Genomic DNA, 21,182 nt, shown 5'->3' with positions numbered 1-21,182 from the left:
GGGATGACACAGCATTATGATAATTAAAGTGCAAAGTATGAAAGCATCATATCCAGTCTTCTAAAAATTTCCAAAAACCTCTATATATAAATAGAAATAACCATGTTAGGACAAGGATGAACGAGTTTCACTTTCATTGCATTGAGGCAGTGCACTGGATGTAATGTCTCTCTGGTCCCCTAAGCAAAACCGGGTTTAAATATGATAGACAACTTGAAAAGTTTTGAAAGCTAGTTCAGTATCACGGTGGCTTAGAACAGACTCTTTGTTCTCCTTTATATTACTAAACATTAATTTATTTCCAAGAAATTAAAAAGCTATTTACATCATAACTATGTACAATATGCCATCAGTATCATTAACATGCACAGGGTGAGAGAGCCTTTTCCTAAATGTGTATCTCCAGGCTGGTATCCCTCTATTTCTAAAGTAGGGGCTGATACAAATGACACAACGACCTCTTATTGACTATGGACCTGCTGTCCCCCATCACCTTCCTAAGGAACGGTTAGAACTTTTTCAGTAGATAAATGAAAGGCTTGTTTTACAGTTTTAGCCTTACGCTGGGGTTGTGGTATAGTATATGTGTAATATGCCGAAAATACCCTAAAACATGATTGGTGGATACGAGTAGAAGTAAAACTATTAAAAAGCAGGACAATGCCCATGTGACCTTGGATAATTCTTATCTCCCTGTGTTCACACCTAAAAATAGATTGAAGACCTTCCAGGTAGGAATTTATTGTGCCTGCAAACATCTATACTCGGGCTGAATATTCTGGCAGCACTATATAAAAATACTTTATTAGTAGTACATTCAAGGGATAGAAAGATTTTTTTGTAGCGTCATTAAATTTGGGTGGGTCACTTGGAATTTGAGAGGAAAAATATCAGCCCAGCATTATATTGCAGAAGATAAAAAGGGTCGGATATTCTGTAGTGTGGCCGGATACATGGTGTGCTGTTAAACATAAGAGATTCCATGGTTTTCTGTGGATTTGTGGAATACTAGAAAGTTTTTCCCTGTCGGATCTGCATGGTGAGGTAAAGAAACAATCTTCCCCATATTTAATTAAATGTTAGGAAAATCACATCCAAGGGGAAGATTGGAGATGCACATTTTGTTTTAGATCTATTATAGATGTATGTTGTCATCACAAGTAGATACATTTGTTTTTATCAAGGCTTTGCCCAATTTCCACAACATAAAATGTATGGTGAGTTACTAGTTGAAGGGATGAAGTGGAATAGCGTGTGAGCAGTATATGCAGGTGTATTATTACAAGGATGATAGGCTGAGACAATAACTCACTCTTGTCTGTGAACTGCAGCAAGAAGATACACATGTTCATCTTGATGCTTGTGAGCTGAATGTGAACTGAGCAGCAGAAGTAGCAAAATACAGAGGGCATAACAGAGTCTCAGGTGATTCATATTCCACATACAAGATTTCCTGCCTGCCCCAGACACCTGGGTGTCTGACATAAACAAACAATTGTGAATATGGTCATGCAAATGAACACCTGGCTCCCAAAACACCTTCATAAGTTTGTCCCCAGGATTCAGCCTGCAATAAAACACGGCTTGTATCATAAGAATCGAAATAAAGAGCCAATAGCAGTATCCCCAGACACAAGAGATGGATCATCCACATTCTTCTGAAAATAGAGGGTGTTTGTTACCTCTGGAAACGGCTGCTGATGTTGTTTCTCAGGTTTTTAAGAAATGCATCTTGTACTGTATACCTGCTGTTTATAAATGTGGCTCAGACAGCAAAAAAAAAAAAGAGAGAGAGAGAAAAGATCGTTTTTTCCTTTTTATAAAAAAAGTCAGGATTTTGGCCCTGGTGGAGGATTGTTCTCAGTGTTAAACACTGGTACAGTTCGGAATTTCCTTTGTGCTTTCACTGTTTGCAATTGTTGAGATGCTGCCTAAAAAAAAGATAGAAACAATAGGACAATGAGTGTGACGTATATAGTACATGTCGATCGTGCAGGACATTGTTTCATATCCCGTTATAATTCCAAATATCACAGAGATTCCATATCATTCAATGGCTGGTGTTGGTGAATAATATCACAACGTACAGTATCCCACCATATCCCCCAGAGGGCAAAATGAAGCCTGATAAATCAGCATATGACATGGAGGTATATTTGTGATTGGAGACTCAATAAATGAGACACATAAGTAACATTTAGAGCATTAAAGAGCAGTTAATGTAAAAACGGATTTAGAGAAAAACACAGGGAAAGAAACTATTTTGAGCTTATTTATCAAGCTATTAAAAAGAGCATTGTAACGGTTAAAATGACAAAATATGGAACTTTGAACATAACTCTTAGTGTCAACATACGGAATCAGGGAACTTCATTGTATTTTTGTCCACTTATAGCGGTAAGTGATTTGAGGAGTGTTGGGAATTCATTAATATAGGTTAACATACTCAAAACATCCCTAATTTGTGTATCAAATTATTTGTACACATTACTTTTATCCCTTTGTTTTCAAAACACAGCACACACAACATTGAGATGAATTATAAGGTTTTATATATTTTATGAATAAAAATTAAAATATTGCAATGAATATATATTTTTAGTAGCAAATAATTATTTATTACCAAAAAGTTAAAACATTTTAAAATTGCACAAGAGTACCAAAGTTAATACGTAACAGTATTTTCTAAATTATCAGGATATCACATGTGCCTGTACTTTCTTGGCAGGTAGATATCAGTAGGACCTCAATTGTAGACAGTCTCATCAGTAATTTTCCATATATTGGACTCACGGCTTGGCAGATTAATGCATGTCAAGTGGGTCAAGAGCTTGCCTGGAAGAAGCCCTCAGTGAGATGGGGTGAAATGCACATCGGGCCATGTTGGGAGAAGGCGCCTGCAGATAAAAATGCAGCCCCACGCGAACAGTGAGATGTGAAAGTTGATGATCATTACCTCCTATGATAATTTTGTAATGAATTCCTGGTATAATGAAAAACGTGGAACACATCCGACTTCATGGCATACCAAATGGGGGCCAAATATCATTATGCCCTAAGCAACTGGAATGATAGAATAGAGAATGGGAATCCTGATGACACGCAGGACATACATTCATCTGCAAAACCGTGAGCCCAATACCTGGAAAATTACTGGTGAGAGATACCCTGTACATTTGAGGTCCAACTGATATCTAACTGCCGAGTTTATATGGGAAAATGTGGACACGGTAACAATGATATCCTGATATTAATAAAGGGTGAAGAAATCTTAACTTACAAGTACCATATGGAAATTGTTTTTGGGTGATGTCTTGGGGTAAGCCCATGTCGGGTCAATATATCCTATTTGAGGAACTTTTCTAAGATAATACAATTATACTTTTTCCTGATTTGGCATGGAGGAAATGGATCAATACCCATGCACATGAGACTTGTTGCACACATAGGAGACAATGTACATACAGTATATGCTGCAATCTATATTTCTTATATACCTGGGTATTTAAAATGTATTCTATCAGCTGCTGCTAGAATGATTTTACTCTTTCCTAAACCTGTCTCAGTGTCTCTCCTGCTGAAATCCCTCTCCTGGCTTCCTATTAAATCCTGTATTACACACAAAATTCTCCCACTCACTTTTAAGGCTATACCCTCCTCTGCCCCTCCTTACATCTCAGCCCTAATTTTTCGCTATGCACCTGCTCAACTCTTGCGTTCTGCTCAAGGATCTCTTCAGTCTACCCCTTTGTATCTAAAGCCATCCCCTGCCTAAACCCTTTCTCACTTACTGCCCCACATCTCTGGCATGCACTTACCCTCAATATCCGACTAGCGCCCTCTCTCTCCATCTCTAGGACCTTTCTTAAGCACACCTCTGTAATGAAGCATATGAGTAGCTCCGTGGATGATACTATACACCAAAAATGCACTGACCTTGACCCTTTGCAGCCCCACTTACCAGAATACTCTCCTTCTGTCTCTGTACGTTCTCCCCACTTACCACTTAGATTGTAAGCTCTCTGTGCAGGGACGCCTTTTCCTATTGTTTTGTCAGAAGTGTTTATTCCCATTGTGTTATAATATTATGCGTGTATTGTAAAGCGCTATTTCCTGGATGGCGCCATATAAATAAAGACATACATACAGATGATTGTGTACTGTATGCTTTTGATCACTTATTCATAGAGGTCCTAGGCAATCTTGGGGGACGTCCTTCACGTACTCTTATGCAATTTGGGAAAATGTATTAGCTTTTTGGTAATAAATTATTATTTATTGCGAAGACTGTATATTTTGTGCAATCATTGCTTTAACCATTAAAATAAACCTTATAATTAACTTCAGCTTTGTGTGTGCTGTTTTTTGGGAGCTTACGAGTGCCCAGATTATGCTCTGCGGCTCTGGATGTAGGTATATTAGTTGGGAGGAAGCGCACCGCCCTATCTATCATGAGTAAAGGGGGTTTCCGCCTTTAATTGTGTCCTGAGCGCCCCATTCAGTGTTGTGATATAGTGTGTTTCAGAAAATAAACCTGTATCTCCCTATTCTGCATAGTGAAAAGTGAAGAAATGCACAGTTAAGACCACTTCAAATTCCATTCACTTGAATAGAAGTCCACCTATTTTTAACTTCTGTAACCCTGCTTCTCCCTATATTGAATAGCTATAACTAAAATTATAGCTCCTAGACCCAAAGGGGAATTTTTAATGCACAAATTAAAAATGTAATATACGGATCCTTATATCTTCTATGGATTCATTCTTTTCCACCTGCGGTTAAAGTGCCTGGCAATCTTTATTGCATATATACTCAGTATTTATTAATGCTTAGCACAGTAAAGTCAGACATTATTGACTTTGCAGTTTGTCACCATTTACATGCTTTTTTTAGAGAGAGCTCTCTTATTTTCAAGTCCCTGCCATTCCCACTTTCCTATTACTTCCTACAACAGCAGCTATAGAAATAACCTGAGAAGAAACCATGTAACTCGTAGAAAGATGTTCACTTACAAAAAATATATAATTGGTTACACTATGAAGTTTGTGTTTCTTAAACTCCGTATTGCAACGTTATTATCATAGGGCTTGAAGTGCCAATAAAACATTTGGATGACATTGATTTGTTACATCTCTTTTGGAAGAAGCACATGCTCCTTCCAGTATGTGGCATTAGGTGGGACTGCACCTTAAAAGAACTCTGAATTGGGTGGTGTACAGTAGAGATACGTGTCCGCGCATGTTACCTATGACCCTTGTGTCCAGTTCTTTGTCTATCAGCTCCTCAGGATCCGTGAAATCACTGAGCGATATTTTGGGCACGTTGTCATTTTGGCTGACAGAGCCAATCATTTCCTGCTCTTTATCATGTTGGACTTGAGCATAAATATTAATCCACGGGATTTTTCTGAGGTTAGGGAAAGGAATACAGTTTCAGAATCCACAACTGAGTCTCTCTGACATTTTTCTGAGGTTGTAACTTTTATTATCAACATATTAACCCTTTACACACCCTTTACCCAATATTTTCCAATGTGATCACCCTTTAGAAATCCAAGATCACCTATTACACACGCCTTTTTCTCTTACAGCCCCCTATAACACACTCTTAGGGGTTGTTTAAAAAAGTACCCTGTGGCAAAACCAAAGGAAAAGAATTTGCTAGGTTTATCAAAGAAAAAACTCTAACAGCTTTCAATAGAATTCATTTTCTTTGATAAATATAATACTGTGTATTACACTGGTTTTGCAGTCATGACTGTAGTTAATAGCCCCTAAGTCAAGATCACCATCTTACACACAGATCTTATTCCCATCAATTCCAATTGGATCCCATTATTAATAATTAGGAAACCTGGTAACCACTAAAGTGCTGGGTGTAGGTGCACCACCTTAAGGTAAGATATATGGTAAAGTGACGTGCTTGAAACTAATCAAATGCTGGAAAATTACAGTAATTCAAACGTATTTATTCCTGCTTATCTACGAATTAATAGAATGGATTTTAAAATACTGTACAAAATGAAGATACCTGCTGCACACCATAAACAAAGTCAATACTACAGTTACCGGTGCTCCTGTGATCAGGGATGGCCTGCAAATAATCCAAGGTACATGGTATAAGAAGCATCACAGGGCACTTCGGCCACTTACCACTTGATGAAAACCTATGTAGGTCGAAACGTCGCACTGCTATTTGGCTAAATAAATCGATTAGAAAATCCGCAGTGGCCTTTGATGCTTTCTTATACCTTTTTAAATACTGTAGTACTTTTTAAAGTTAATGGGAATAATGATCTTCCCAAAGTCACACAAAGTGAGTGTGAATATTTATCTGCAGACTATTAGACTAAAGGTTGTAACTTATCAGTGAGATTTGTTTTGCGTGAATGTTCAGTAATGCATAACACAAGTTTGCTCACAGCTTAATTGGAACAAATTTAATAATACTGTATCACTGTGATTCCACATCTTGAAATAATTCCCAAGGGAAAAAAAGTCCACACACACAATCCCACCTAAACTGGTTAGATTTTTGAGGGCTGGTAATGTAAACATCATAACAACACACCTGGAGTCACATATACACATAGCTTTGTTATCCAGCAAACACATTGCAATAATATGCATTTTTCTATTCACTGTACCTCTTAAATTTGTAGATTAAAAACACAGCCAAGCCCACAAACACCACAGACAGCAGCATTAACATGGCAGAACTGCTGTGCCCGGAACTGTTATCCACTAAGGGGGCTGGAAACAGAAGAAAAGATGGTGGTATTATAGATTGGCTACAAAACAAGTGTCATATTGTTACTATGTTATCAGAAAGTCATGTGACCACTTACTGTATGGACGTGTTGTGTAAGGTGCAGCAACATTTACTGGGTATTGATTATTTAAATCATTCAACCACTTAACATCATCTCGATCATTTGTAACATTTGTGTGATTATTATGAACATGTTTAATAGCTTTTGCAAAGACAGGCTCGAGAATCGAAATTCTAAAATTGAAAATACCATATAATTTGCTTGTATGAGGGCATATAGATGCGGCAAGCATTATTACCAAACTTAACAAAATTCGCTGAATACTATTTATTTATTTCAATTTTTTTCTGATGTGCTACTCACCAAGAAACTTAGCATTAGAGTGTGTGTAGGAACTTAGGGAGGACACCCATCCCAGACCTAAAACGCGGAGCTACCGAAAACATATAGTGGAACGATGAGGGAGGCCAACACGCGCACACGCAGGACTTTCTACTCTACCACAGAGCTTGGTTCCGACCCCCGCACGCAACGCGAGTCCGTCATGTGTGGTGCGCACATGTGACATCGTGCACTGCTCCCCAGCTGCGAGGCAAGTCTGCTAATCTCGCCCACCTGTCTCTTGCACCTTGCAGCCAATCTCTGCTACTGTGGAGGCTGTGCCTCCACTCCTCCCCTCAGTCCCAGTCGTGCTTCACTGCTATTCAGTCCCAGCTGTTTCACTCATTCCTTGCTGAGCATAGTTCATGGTAACCTTGTGTTTCCACGTCCCTGCCCTGCCTTGTGCCTTAACCTTGTTGCTGCTTATTTCTCCTGTGTACCGACCCGGCTTGACTTTAGGACCTTTCTGTGGATTACCGACCCCAGCTTGCCTCAGACCACCCGCACTTCTCAATCCCTGACCACAGCAATCAAACTAACTACCTTCCTACTGGCTCCAACCCCTGACCACGGCACTCTGGACTTCGACTACTTCTCCTGGCACCTACCTACGACCTCGGCAAGTATCCAGACTAACTCTCTCCAATCCAGACCCGGCGATCTTGACTATCCACTCTCCAGGCGTGCCTCCGCTGCTGTGGGTGTGCAGTTTAATACTTTCCCACCTCAGTACCGGGGTCCCGCATTGTTCGTGGTGAGCGCAAGCATTACATGGACATGCCCTTTGATTAAGTCAGTATGGAGAGAGATTTGTACCCCATTTAGCATATTATTAAGAGTAACGATTGCCCCAGACCCTTGGCTAGCCCTGCTAGGTAGGCCGCCACCCCGGCTACCTCAGATAGCGATCAGATTGACATCCCAAATCTTCTTAGCAACCAGATGCAGCATAGCAGCCCATAGAATAAACAATCGCCGATATCAGTGTAATCAAACGCAGGACATGGCACGTCCTGGCCATGGAAATGATCCCAGCCTTTCTAAGGGATAAAACATTTACATTTCAATTACATGGAAGACTTGTTTGGACGTGAGGTGTGGGACGAGACTGAATTGAGGTACGGCCTTGACACTGTCCTGAAAGACCTTGGTGTGACCAGGCAGAGTTGGAGCCAGAGGTGGAAACCATCCCCCCTACTTACCTCCCCTCACCTCTCTGGATGTTGTCTCCCCTCCCCCTCCCCACCTCCGTTCATTTCTTTCTCCAGTACAGCACCAGAAGGTATACGATATGGTATCCATATGTCCCCCACCCTCTATTTTCTGAACCCCATAAAACATTGCAAAAATAAGCAGTTTGAAAAAGAAAAGAAGGGGTTTTCAAAGGAAATGCTCAAGTTACTATTGTTTTTAATAGAGCCAGTAACATACATTGCATTCCCAGGAGTGGTAACATGTAACTACACCTGTGTAGAGGTTGAGGTACCATACATGATTTAGGAAAAAACAATACAGTCATTTCACAGTTGCAATGGTGAGAGTTAAATGAAATAAAGCTGGTCTATAAAAATGTAAAATGAGAACTCAGTTTAGAAGCCCTGAGAACAATATTTTAAACTGTATTTATGCAAAATACAGCTGAGAAATTCACCCCAAACATGCATGATATGGATGAAAACCCAACTTTGTATGCAGATGAAAACAAATAATACAATTAGTATGGAAATTGAATGCATTAAAGTATTTTATATTATTTTTTGCAAAAGTTTTCTTCTTGACAAAATAACCTCTTTATTAGAGCACATAAAAGGTTAATGAGATAAGAGTCTGCTAATTTCTCTAAATCATAGATTTTATTTCTTTCAATATTAAATAGCAAAAATAACTCATTAAGCTTTGGTTTAATCTTTATCCAGGAATTCATAAATGTTTTATTTATGTAGCTAAGCAGCTTAAATTTACAGCAACAACTAAATCAAAAACTGGATCAGGCCCGACACAAATGGCTGTTTAATGTACCGAATCCATAGTGGGAGAGCAAAACCATTAAGGCCACGTGGCCGCATAATCAATACAGGTACGATTCACCATACCACAATGTGCAGTGTACCGTCTATTAGACAATTTACAGAAAAAAATGCAACATTTTGACCTTGTCTTACATCTGACTCCCCATGGCCTGTCCCTCAAAGTCAGATCTCACCTCCAAATTATCACCTACATGCCATCTTTTCCAACACACATTCACTCCCTTCCTCTGCCACAAGGAATGCCTCTCAGGGTCTTTCTTGTGCTTTCTGTGCTGTTATACATTATAGGAGTAAGGCTGAGTCCATAGAAAGACAGTCAGCGCTGAGCCGTGCGGACGCTCCGCGATGAGCCCCGTCATCCTCAATGAGGATGTCTTGAGAGGGGGCTCCCACGAGCGTCCGTAGGCGTGCTGAGGCGCACGGATTTTCAGCCGACAGCAGAACCTGTTTCTGAGTGCGCTGTCGGCTGAAAACGTCCAATCAGAGTAAAGCAGCGTCAACTTCACAACGCCGTGACGTCGGCGCCGTGACGTTGACATCGGCGCTTCATGGGCTATTGGCCCAGTGTCATCAGTGCCCCGCCTCCCCCCGCCTCCCGATCGCGCACGCTGGCTCGTCTGCTGGTTCTTGCAATCGCTCCCGATTGCGCAAACAAGCCTCAGCGTCCGCACAGCGCGGCTCCCTCCTCTATGGACGTAACCTAAGGGTTGTAGCAGCATCTCAGGCACCAGCACAGGTCACAAATGTCATGGTGTTTAGTTGCAGCATCCCGGACATGTTTCTCTACACAATGTCTAGGTGAATATACAGCATCTTATCGGCTATAGATTAAAAAGGAAAGAGCACCCTGACATATAGGGAAGGGTGGCATGACTGAAATGCCCCTCACTATGCTCCTTGGGTTAGGGGGTAAAAACACCCCCCCCCCCTTGTTAAGGTGGCTAGCTTGGCTGGGTAACTCTTCCCCCTTGTTAAGGTTGCTAGCTGGGTAAGGCCTCGGTCCCGCTGCGCTCGTTGGCGCGGGCGGCGGGTCGCGAGTTCCCCACCAGCAGGGGAATCCTCGCGAGCCGGTCCCGGTCCCCCCTGGCTGCACAGAGCACTACACGCTGTAGCGCGTCAGCCGCTGGAGACACCAGAGAATGGTGTTTCCTAGCGTTGACGCGTGACGTGTGTGGCTGTGAGCCAATGGGGAGGGGAGGCTTCGGGAGGAGGAGAGGCTTCGGGGAGCGGGGAGGAGTGTGGAGTGAAAGCAGGTGAGTGCCTTTCTCTGTGTGTGTGTCTGAGTGCGTGCCTGTCTGTGTGTGTATGTGTCTGAGTGCGTGAGTGCCTGTCTGTGTGTGTGTGTGCCCGAGTGCCTGCCTCTGTCTGTGTGTGTGTGTGTGTGTGTGTGTGTGTGTGTGTATGAGTGCGTGAGTGCCTGCCTGTGTGTGCGCGCGTGTGTGTGTGTATGAGTGCGTGAGTGCCTGCCTGTGTGTGTGTGTGCGCGTGTATGAATGAGTGCCTGCGTGTGTGTGTTTAAACTTACCTTCCAGCTCCAGCCCGAGTCCGTGGAGGGAGGGGGGGGAGAGTAGCGGGTCCCTCCGCTCAAGCCACGCCCCCCCTCCCTGTCAAACCGCCCACCTCCCACCCACCTCCCGATCAAACCTCCCACCTCCCGCTCCGGCTCCCGCTCCCTACAGACCGCAGATCGCGGTCTGTGTATCTCAGCGCACCGCCTGTCAGCAGCGCAGGTGCGCTGACTCTGGGAGCGGGGCCTTAGCCTAACTCTCCTCCCCCCCCCCCCACTCTTGTTATGGTGGATAACTGGGCTGGGTAACTCTCCCCCCCCCTCCCTTGTTAAGGTTGCTAGCTGAGCTGAGTAACTCCCCCCCTCCCCCCTGGCTCAGGTTGCTAGCTGGGATGGGTCACTCCCTCCCCCCCTTGTTGAGGTGGCTAGCTGGGCTGGGTAACTCTCCCCCCCCCCCTCCTTTTAGCCCCCTGTTTCCTGGTTACGGGTTGCTCGGCTCTGGCTGTACAGATCATGGGCTGCACAGCGGGCTGACGTTTGTCCATATGGGAAGAGGTTGGGGCTGCAAAGGGTCATGCAGTGCTGTTTTAGTGAGGTAAACGGGGGATGACTGAGGCAGTTGTTGAGTTTTGCAAGGGATACGGGGGAGTCACAAACGGCACTAATGACGTGGCGACGCGGCAGATTTTGGACTTGATGTACACAATACGACATGACTTGGCACAGATATTTGGTTCATTTTAAGGGTTTGCGGTTCATTTGGTGAGAGATCGTGTTTAGGAAAGTTTGGCACAGGGCGCGGGCAAACTGATTAAGCAAAGCCAAAAGGAAAATGAATAAGACAATGGCAAAATTTGTGTGGTAGTTGGGTATTAGTGTGTTTTTTTTCACCCAGATTTATGGGGCCCATTTGTCGGATTTGGTATTGAACTTAATATGACGCTGCAAGATACGTTGGAAAATGTGGTGAGGGAGCTGGAGGCACGGGGCTAATTTAATGGTTTAAATAGCACCAGTTGAGGTGGCAATGTTGCCTCATTTTGGGGAATAGAACCCTGTAGGAGTGGGTGATATTCTGAGGCCTACATGGGGCAGTTGGTGAGAGGGAGCTGTATCCAGGGGGGGAGCAGTTTGTACTGGGAACTGCCTCAGTGTGGTGATTAAGTTGTAAGGAACCAGGTGCTGGGTGGTAAATGGCTGGGGATGGGGGCACAGCTGGGCAATGTTGGTCTGTCAAAAGGTTTTGGGATTCTAACATTATGGTTTAATAAAGTGGCGGCCATTTCACTCTCCAGGCTGCTGTCTGTGGTTATTGCATACCATAGTTGGTGCAAGATTGTGATGGGAAAGGGTGTGGTGCTAGATACTTGTTTGAGTCAGGAGAGGCTGTGCTTCCGCTATGTTGTGGGAAAACAGGACAGGCTTTAGGCAGTTTCAGGCATTAGTTCTTCTCATGGTGTTGCACCTCCACTCACAGTAGGCTCCAGAGTTCTGGAGACAGTCTCTCCTGTGACAGTCCTCTGAACATACCCCTACCCAAAAGACTGTAGGCTCAGGCAGGGGTATATAAAATGGGATCCTTTATTGAGTTCTTGTTACAGCGGATGCATGATGTTACTAGCACGATCCAGGTCTTAGGATGGCCCTAGGCCACACTGGTAGGATGGAGACCCGGCCAGATGCCTCAACTATTCCCCAGCCCATAACGGGGCTGGAGGCATAGGTCTCTACCCCCTGAAGGTTGAACCTGAACTAACTGACTTTACATGTGTCGCACTGGTACCCCCTCTGGGAGATTGGGAGTTTGCACAGCCTGTGCTACGTGTATGTGGTGCAATACCTGTTTGGAGCAGGAGATACTGAGCTGTCTGCGGTAGTAGGCACCGGACCACTTGGGCATCCGGCCACATTGATAAGGGCGCATGGGCCCACAGCTTCCGTGGCAGGAAAGATAAAGGAGACCGCACCAGTCAGGGTAACGACTCTGGAAGGAGGCGCACACACACCTCCGCAGGCGCTTGGCTGGCATGCCGCATATAGGTGCCACAGTGAAGGCACCGTGCGTCGAGGCCGACAGGGCCGCTAGGCAGGCGGCAGTGCGCACATAGGCACCGCAGATGGACTTGGCCTCCGACCCTCACCATCATGTTCAGCCACCAAGGCCTGTAAGACCAGGGCCTGCACCATCTAGAAGTCTGGGACTTCCAAGACCTTGTACCACTGCAGGGAGAACTGCAGTGGCTGCTACCAAGCATACCAATAAAGACCCTTGTTCACCATGCACTCCTGTCTGAGTATCAGTCCTTGGGCAGGAGGGAGAAGAATGCAGTAGTGGGGGCTGACTTCCGGACACCCTGGGACTCACTATGGCTAGAGGTGCTGACACCAGAGAAAGGACTACAAAGAACCAGAACCTCAGCCTGTCCAAATCTCTACTCCACCGCAGACAGCTCAGTATCTCCTGCTCCAAACAGGTATTGCACCACATACATGTAGCATAGGCTGTGCAATCTCCCAATCTCCCAGAGGGGGGGGGGGGGGGGAGGGAAACAGTGCTACACATGCTTCCTCCCTAATGCACAGAAGGGGGAGGACACTAGGTCTGCAGCATGACTGGCTGTACACAGACCCAGTTCCACCTCCACACCCTGTCACTCAGAGAGGCTGCAGGAGGAGGGGAAAACTCAAGATGACAGTCTGTTATAGCCTGCATCTATCAGGGCTTACATAACAGGGGGCAGTAAAATAGCCAAAACTACCATGGCTGCACTTCCATTAGCTAATGTTTGGTTAGAAAAGAGTGCAAGCTCTCAGGACCACAAAAATCCTTTCATCCGTCTTTTTTTAAATGAAGCTGAAAATGGAAATGTCATATTTATACAAGAATTGCATCCAGGTAAGACTGAACATAAAGATTTTAGTGTGATGCAAAAAAGCAAATGTAAATTGGTCTCGGGGAGGGGGGGGGTTGAGGTGTCAGGGGGGGGTTGTTGGGGGGGTGAGGTGTCGGGCAGATGGTTAGTGTAACACAGCAATGCAAATAAAGACATGTAATCCTTATGTTAATTTCCGATTGATTAGCTGTTGCAGAAGTATCCCACAATTAAGAGACTCAAGGATGCTAATAAGCTGGTATATCCTATACCAAACATTTACAGTGCAACATATGTGTTATCTGAAATGAACGCTCATCGTTTACAGAATTAAATATAAGTTTGTCTCCAGTGCCACACTTACCTAGGGTGAGCTGGGTGACATATACAAAGACCTGAATGCCAGGCTTTAGCTCAAACTGGACAAGGTTTTGGTTGAGAGCATTAAACAGAGTTTCCACAATCTGGAAATAAAACATGTTACAGAATGTCAGTTGGTTGGATGATGAAGAGCTGGGACTGACAGTGTGCCTCTGCTGTACATGTGCAATTAGTACAGATCTGAGCTGCTGGTAGGGACAGCGCTGTATCAGTTACTAGGACTTTCCAAACTTTCGCAGTATGCATATTCTCTTGCAAATATTCCTACATAACTGGGCCAAACCTACCAAAAAAATGTTGCAAAACTTTTTTGTTACATATTAATGAATTTATAATAATAATAACAACAATAATAATAATAAATAACAATAATAGGAAGAGGAAGAATAAGTAAATTTTAGAGAAGGTGTGAATGGTAAAAAAATAATAAATAACAATAGGTAAAAGTCATGTAGGTACTTATGACAAATGATATGGTCCATATGTTACAGCTATACAGTACATGCACAGGTTATGTGTTCCATATGTTACAGTTATACAGTACATGCACGGGTTATTTGTTCCATACTGTATATTACAGTTATACAGTATATACACAGTTGGTAGTGTTTGATCTTTACAAAATGAAAGACCAGTAAATATGAATCTGCTGTAGGTTTCTTACTCACTTGCTCCAAGTCTGCTTTGCTTCCTTTCCTTCTCTCACTCACATTGTTATGGGGCAGAATAAACAGTTCTGCGGACGTTGGGAGACCAGGAAACATGGCCACTAGAATGTGCTCATCGGGGATGTTTGTAACCTGGAATAATGGATGAAACAAATGGAACCCAAGTTGAACCTCCTTACTCCTGAGTGTTTAATGAATACTTTGCAGTCACAACTCAAACAAGCTACCTCTCCTCCAGCTGAGAACCCACAACCTGCGCTGCAGAGATCACCTTACGTGGGGTACTCTCAATATTCCCCATTTGGCAGTTTTTTAAATTAGCCCCCTAATTTAGTGCACTGTTTATTTTTCAGGCTCACAAACACTTGGGTTTTGTTATAACTTTGTTAAGTTGGCTTTTCCTTTTCTCATTGGGCCTTCTAGGGGGATCAATGAGTTTGGTTTTTCTCCTTGGCCGGCGTTTAAGACCAATTAAAAAACCTGCCTGGCTTCTGTCCCAGAGGTGGGACTGGCAATGTTTGTAAATTAATGTCAAAGTATACTGTAAAATGTATATTGTAAAAAGATATGGGTTTGAAAAAATTCTGTATCCTTTCAAGAATTTTTTTTTTTTAGAATGAGTGTATTATTCAAGTGAGGTTTAAATATGTGAAGCTTTCTCTCTGATTTGGTATTTCCATCCTCCTGTTATGGAGAAATATACTTGTTTTAGAAGCTGTTCTTAGCTTGTGATTTTTTAAATAAAATGCTTTATTATTATTTAAAGTCCTGATCCTCCCCAATTGTAAAACTGCGCCTGCATTCTCTTCCCAATAATGTATGAGCATGTAAAGAAAGAGTCTTCAATTAAAGCAGGTCACAAAATATTTATATTTATAATTAACATTTTTGCTGTTGCTTTTGTGTATACATTTGCTTTGAAATTGAACTGTCCTTAAAATATGAGACACCCGTTCGAATGTTACATAACTTCCACTCAATTAAGCAATCCCCTCTGTTTGCTAAAAAAACAGGTCATAACACCACAAAAGGAAGAGAAAAAGCTGATAACAGCATAATCTATCTGGGTTTGTTGCTCCTTCGCGTTCATTGCTTGGGGATTTCATTGCAACCTCAATATAAAGTTGCTAACTAGGCCTGAGACTATAGGGTCTACATTTTCAGAGTAGGAAAAATGATCATGTCAAGTGGGCCAAATGCCGGCCAATGTTATTAAAACACCTCCGTTGTGCCTTTTCCAAGCCCCGATGGCAAAGCAGCCTTGGCACGGACAAAAGTATTAACTCTCATCCTCCTCTTATCCTCTCAATGAGGAATTCCATAATACTTTACAGTGAGCAGACACTAATTACTAGTTACATAGGGACGTCTTATTAGATTAGGCCAGACATCTATATTATAACTGAGTGAGTCAATCATGGTTAATCATGTTGCAATGAAGACTAAAATGAATTAATAATGATTAGCCACTTACTGTAGTCTTTCTGCAGTGAGCCTACATTGAGAACTGGCAACAAGATATGTGTGTATGTATATATATATATATATATATATATATATATATATATTTATTTATTTGTTTGTTGCTGTAATGCCGTCCCCTGCTCTCTAGCAGCTAACACGCTATTTAATTACCAGAGAGAGACAATTAAGAGATTAACTAGAAGATCTTCATCAAATTTAAAACAAAACAACTTGATTGTGTTGTTGAATTAGCAGAGAAGAAGAAAATAACTGTAATACGCACATCCGAATAGTCCTGCTGTATTTTAACTGAGTGGCAGTATTGATTCTGAGTTAGTTTCTAACCGTATATTTACAATTGCTGCTCTTACAAAAGCACTGGCCATGGTGCATTTTACAGTATGTAAACAATTATATTACTTAAGGTTTTGTAGGAACATCTAATTAAACATATTGTAAAGAAAGTACAAATGAGAATAAACAGCTTTGATATCCTGCAGTCCTGCTCAGCTGCAACGTATGGGATTGATATTTCCAAACCCTGACAACAATAGCTCTATTTACAATTCCAGTCTTACATAGCAACACATATTGGGGCAGCAAACGATGAAAGTACTCATATATGAAATACCCCCTCTACCCTATAATAGTTCAAAATATACTTACCACCATTGGAAATCTAGGCACAGATGGCATATGATGACAATCCTATGCTACTTTCTATATTGGCTCAAACCCAACTAACAACAATGTGGCATCAATTCCAAAGTTTCCAGGGCGGATATAGGAAAAAGTTCTCTTACAAAACTTGCAATGGTCATTGTTAATAGGTTCCACCAAAATATTTCACCCCATTGTTCAACCCACACCCAAGGATAACTATGGAATATGGCACAATAAAAAAAAGAAAACTTAAATGTAATACAAACACACACACAAATATACAACCAAGTAAATGGGATTCTACTTTCAATTAATACTAAAACAGAGTAGTATTTCTAATAATAGTATTTTCACGACATGTGAGCCACGTATTTCTGCCGCTGTCATGTTTCCAAATAGTGCAATTACAGTATGCAATTAAATGCACTTAAAAGGATTTTGATCCAGTGTCAACATATTATAATGGTACAGTATGCTGATCTGTCCATTATTAGTACAGTATTACCCTTTTTTCTTAGTAAAGAACATTCCCCAATGTTTGAGATGTTAAAAACCTCCTGTTAGACACTCTGTGTCACAAGCAAGAAATGTTCTCACCAAGGTTTGTTTTCATTTGGTGCAAACACAAGCACTATTTTAAAGCATATTTTTACCTTGCTACACCTAGGCCAGTTATTTCATTACTGTATTTCCTTATTTCTTTTTTAACACGGATGATTGTTCTTTTTAACCCCTTCACTGAAAGACGGGTTTGCAATGCATTATAAAGCAACGTGTTTGGGTTTACATTACCTTTTATAATTCCCTGTGCAATAACTATACTCCCTTTTTCCCCCTTTTCATCTTTCATGCCCTGCAGCGCACTACATACAGTACACAGCCCATAGCTGCTGTGATTAATACATACCTGTATCAGGGCTCGTTTAATGAGTCTGCTTATGTCTTGTCTCCACTCAGGGATGTCAGGGTTATGATAATCCAGGTTCGGGGAAAAAGACAAGAGCTGAGACTGGAAATATTCTAGAAAAGCAAAACAGTTTGTGTCAGTTTACAATCCCCTTTTTTTTAGACTTCTTTTAATATTACTGCTGTAGTGTCATTGTTAACATTTTGAGAGTACATTTTAAAGACATTCTGGTTTTACGAGGTAGTTATTTATTATAATAATTAGTTATTAGTGGTTCCTGTGCTAACCATGTATTAGAATGGGTCCTAGGAGTTCCATTTTTACCAGTGCTCCAAGCCAATAATTTTCCTATGTATGTATGTCCTATGAAAAATCTTACGTTGAAAGAAATTAGGGCTAGGCACTATGGTTTTCTTCTAATGGTGATTGAGCCATATACAAGGCGGACATTTCTGTGGTTGCACGATAAGTGGCTTTAAGACACTGTGTGGCATGCTGTTCATACATAAAACTGCACTCATCCGGTGCTCTCTGTTTCCCACCGCATATGGGACTCCAATGGTGACATTGTTTTGCCAGATTCAGATTAAATCCAAAATCACATGCATTTCTACCCACATTATTAACCTCATTAAATGCCCTGGTGGGCAATTATATGTTGGAAAAACAACAAGGATGTTAAAGCAAAGATTCATTGAACGTAAGAGTTTCATCAAGAAAGGCACTGAACAAACATTACAAACATTTGCATCAATAAACCACCACTAAGGAAAACCGTGCCCAGTCCTTGCTTCTTTCAACAGTTTAAGAAATTCTCCCCATGGCTGTAAAGTCCCACAATGCCCATACAGTAACTCAGACGTGGCTGCAGATCCCCAGTGGTTTCAGTTTGGTTATTGTTTCGAACATTCATTAGCTGCTGGTACTAATCATTTTACTGTTGGCCTGTGGAGCAGCTATAAACAGTTAATGGCACCTTGAGTCAGTCACCAGCTCATTTAATGACATTTTAAACAAGCTTTGACTGCTAATGTTATCTACAGAATAGATGACTGTCCCAAAGTAAAGCTCTGTATAATGTAGTTCATGGTTCTGTAGCTAAGGAGCTTGGCTGCTAATTGGGACTTTCCTTGTTTAAAAAGCTGGGCTTTGAACCACAAAATATTAGTGTATAAGACCATTTCAGCTTAAACACAGGCACATCTCATTGGGTCTTCAATATAAAATTCTAATTGCAAGCTCCTTCTGACATGGCTGCTTGTGCCAGAACTCCTGTTGTACATTGCTCCTCACTCAGTCAGGGCTATATAAGGATAACTATTGTGTGTGTATATGAAATAAATCCATATACATAGAACATACACCCAATATACACATTACATTTTTGAAGAAGAGAGAAGCAGATGTACGAACAGCATTTGAAGTGTGCACATATGCTTCTGTTAGGATTCTTTAAATGTTGCTTCTGTCTCACAGCTTTCTGGCTCTCTTCAGTTTCCTATCTCAATCTTTTTACAATCTGTATGTTTTTATCCTCTCGTTTGCTCTCTACAAAATCTACCTGACATGATGAACTCCTTAGCCTTATGTATCAACTGGATGCAGAAGACACTCTTTCTATACTGGACCTACCCCATTGGTCTAGCTTTTTATCGTCATCTCCTCACTTGGTACTTCTTGCATTCTCTCCATCACTTGACCTTCTAAACTGTTTGTGAAAGAATGGGCCACTGATTTTACCACCCAAACTGCATCCCACTGCTTCTCATAAAGTGGCACACATTCTGCACTCTCTGTGACTGAGAATTAGCTTTTGAATGTGCAATCTCTCCAAAGGGTTCGAGGAGACCACAGGAAATCAAATTCTCTTCAAAATAATTTGGCACCCGTGTAACAAAAAAATAACAGAACCTTTGTATTAGTAAAAGCGGCAGCCATATTTTATCACTCCTGAGAAAACCAACAGACACAGACCAATATATCTGTGGCTAAATAAAAAATGATAGGATCTTTGACTTCCCAAGCCCCCCCCCCCCATTCCTCCCCCCCCTCCCAATCCATCACAGGCCCCTCTGGCAGCAAAAGAGTTAAATGGTGAATTGCACTTACCATGAACTGCTACCTCCTTTGTGTCCTGGATGAGGGTGTCCCCAGCAGATACCTGCACAGTAATAGTGGTTGTCCCCTCTGCACTGAACGTGAAAGAGAAGCTGCTTCCCAAGGTGACCAAAGGCTGGAAACATTTGAACACAAACAATGTATTATCTCTTCATTTGTAACAGAGAAGCAAATCATTGAACAAACCTAATGGAACCTACTCTACATTACCTGCATTCTGTAGAACAGCCTGGTTGAAATAAATTGCTTTGCCCCCCCCCCCTTTAAATGAAGCCTGCAATATTTCCTCTCTCTATTGTTCTCTCACATACTTACTAGCTGTTTTGCATTCGATCAAAGAGAAACTTTTAAAGTAATACTTTTATTATTACTTTATGTTTTATTCTTTGGAAGGTAATTACCTCCTTTTTCATGCAATGCCAAAGCATTTCTTCCATTAACCATGTATTGTCAAATGATCCAGCAATGCATTGAACCGAGTCTTGCGTCTTGTTAATTGGAAGAGTTCAAACGCTAATGCTGTTCTATATATTCTATTAATCCACAGAAAGGCAAACAAACGACTATACAAATACAGTACCTACAGTCTCCTTGTTTTAAGTATGAATAAAACACACAGTAATTACTGATACAGAAAACTTTAAGACAAGATACACACTTTAAACATGTAGAGGAACCATATTAAATGTGAGACTGTTTATGACTGAAATATAGGATGTAACCAACGTAATTGCACATGCACACAACATATTGCATTATAATGCAGAATAGCACAGATTTTCCATAGAATTTAGTGGCAGTGATAAAAGAATATCACAGGTGCAATAACCATGGCTACGTATTTATGTTTTTGGTCAAGAGGTAGCCATCTTGAATTCGTGACACTGGAAGGCTAAAGTTCATTGAGATTCATTACTCCGGCCTCTGCAACAGCATAAATATGTCCCCTCCACTCTCTTCTTCATCTGATGTTGTACATGGCAGAGGAGATAACATAAAACAATTCTGATGTTACACAAGAAGCAGAAGCCACGTGGGTGGTAATAAATCTCAATGTGCTGCAGCCCAAATCTTTAAAGGTACAATCTGACTTTAAAAAAAGCAACCGGCACCTGGAACAAGGCTGAGCTTCTTACTGTTTCCTTCACAAATGCATAGATTAAAAAGAAAAGGCCATGCATAAAAAGTACCGTATAAAGAAAATAAGCTGCAACGAATCAAAACGTAACAGGGCCAGATACAGAACACAATAACATAAGAAAGAGTTTCATTCAGCCGGAATCAGATGCAATAGTATTATTATTACTCTAATTATGTTAATGTTAATCCTGCGGATTTTTCACTTTGCACACAGCAGTGTATGAATAATAAGATACCAACGCTATGAGTTATCTTAATGTCCATTTTGAATATACAGA

The 21,182-nt window shown here is 41.6% G+C and overlaps 1 protein-coding gene across 1 annotated transcript in view; it reads right to left on the bottom strand.

Moving 5' to 3' along the window:
- Positions 1-21,182, bottom strand: part of SORCS3 (sortilin related VPS10 domain containing receptor 3) — a 445,583-nt gene that overhangs the window by 2,752 nt on the left and 421,649 nt on the right. Inside the window, exons 21-27 of the mRNA XM_075611819.1 lie at positions 19,756-19,879; positions 17,647-17,759; positions 14,613-14,744; positions 13,928-14,027; positions 6,647-6,752; positions 5,246-5,406; positions 1-1,931 (exon numbers count right to left, since the gene is read on the bottom strand). The exon at positions 1-1,931 is cut by the window's left edge and continues 2,752 nt beyond it. Of these exons, the coding sequence (XP_075467934.1) occupies positions 1,867-1,931; positions 5,246-5,406; positions 6,647-6,752; positions 13,928-14,027; positions 14,613-14,744; positions 17,647-17,759; positions 19,756-19,879 (801 nt within the window). The 3' untranslated portion in view covers positions 1-1,866. The remainder of the gene's footprint in view (positions 1,932-5,245; positions 5,407-6,646; positions 6,753-13,927; positions 14,028-14,612; positions 14,745-17,646; positions 17,760-19,755; positions 19,880-21,182) is intronic.

This window comes from Ascaphus truei, chromosome 8, assembly GCF_040206685.1.
Source record: "Ascaphus truei isolate aAscTru1 chromosome 8, aAscTru1.hap1, whole genome shotgun sequence".
Lineage (NCBI taxonomy): Eukaryota > Metazoa > Chordata > Amphibia > Anura > Ascaphidae > Ascaphus > Ascaphus truei.
This window is presented reverse-complemented; position numbering and strand designations above follow the sequence as displayed.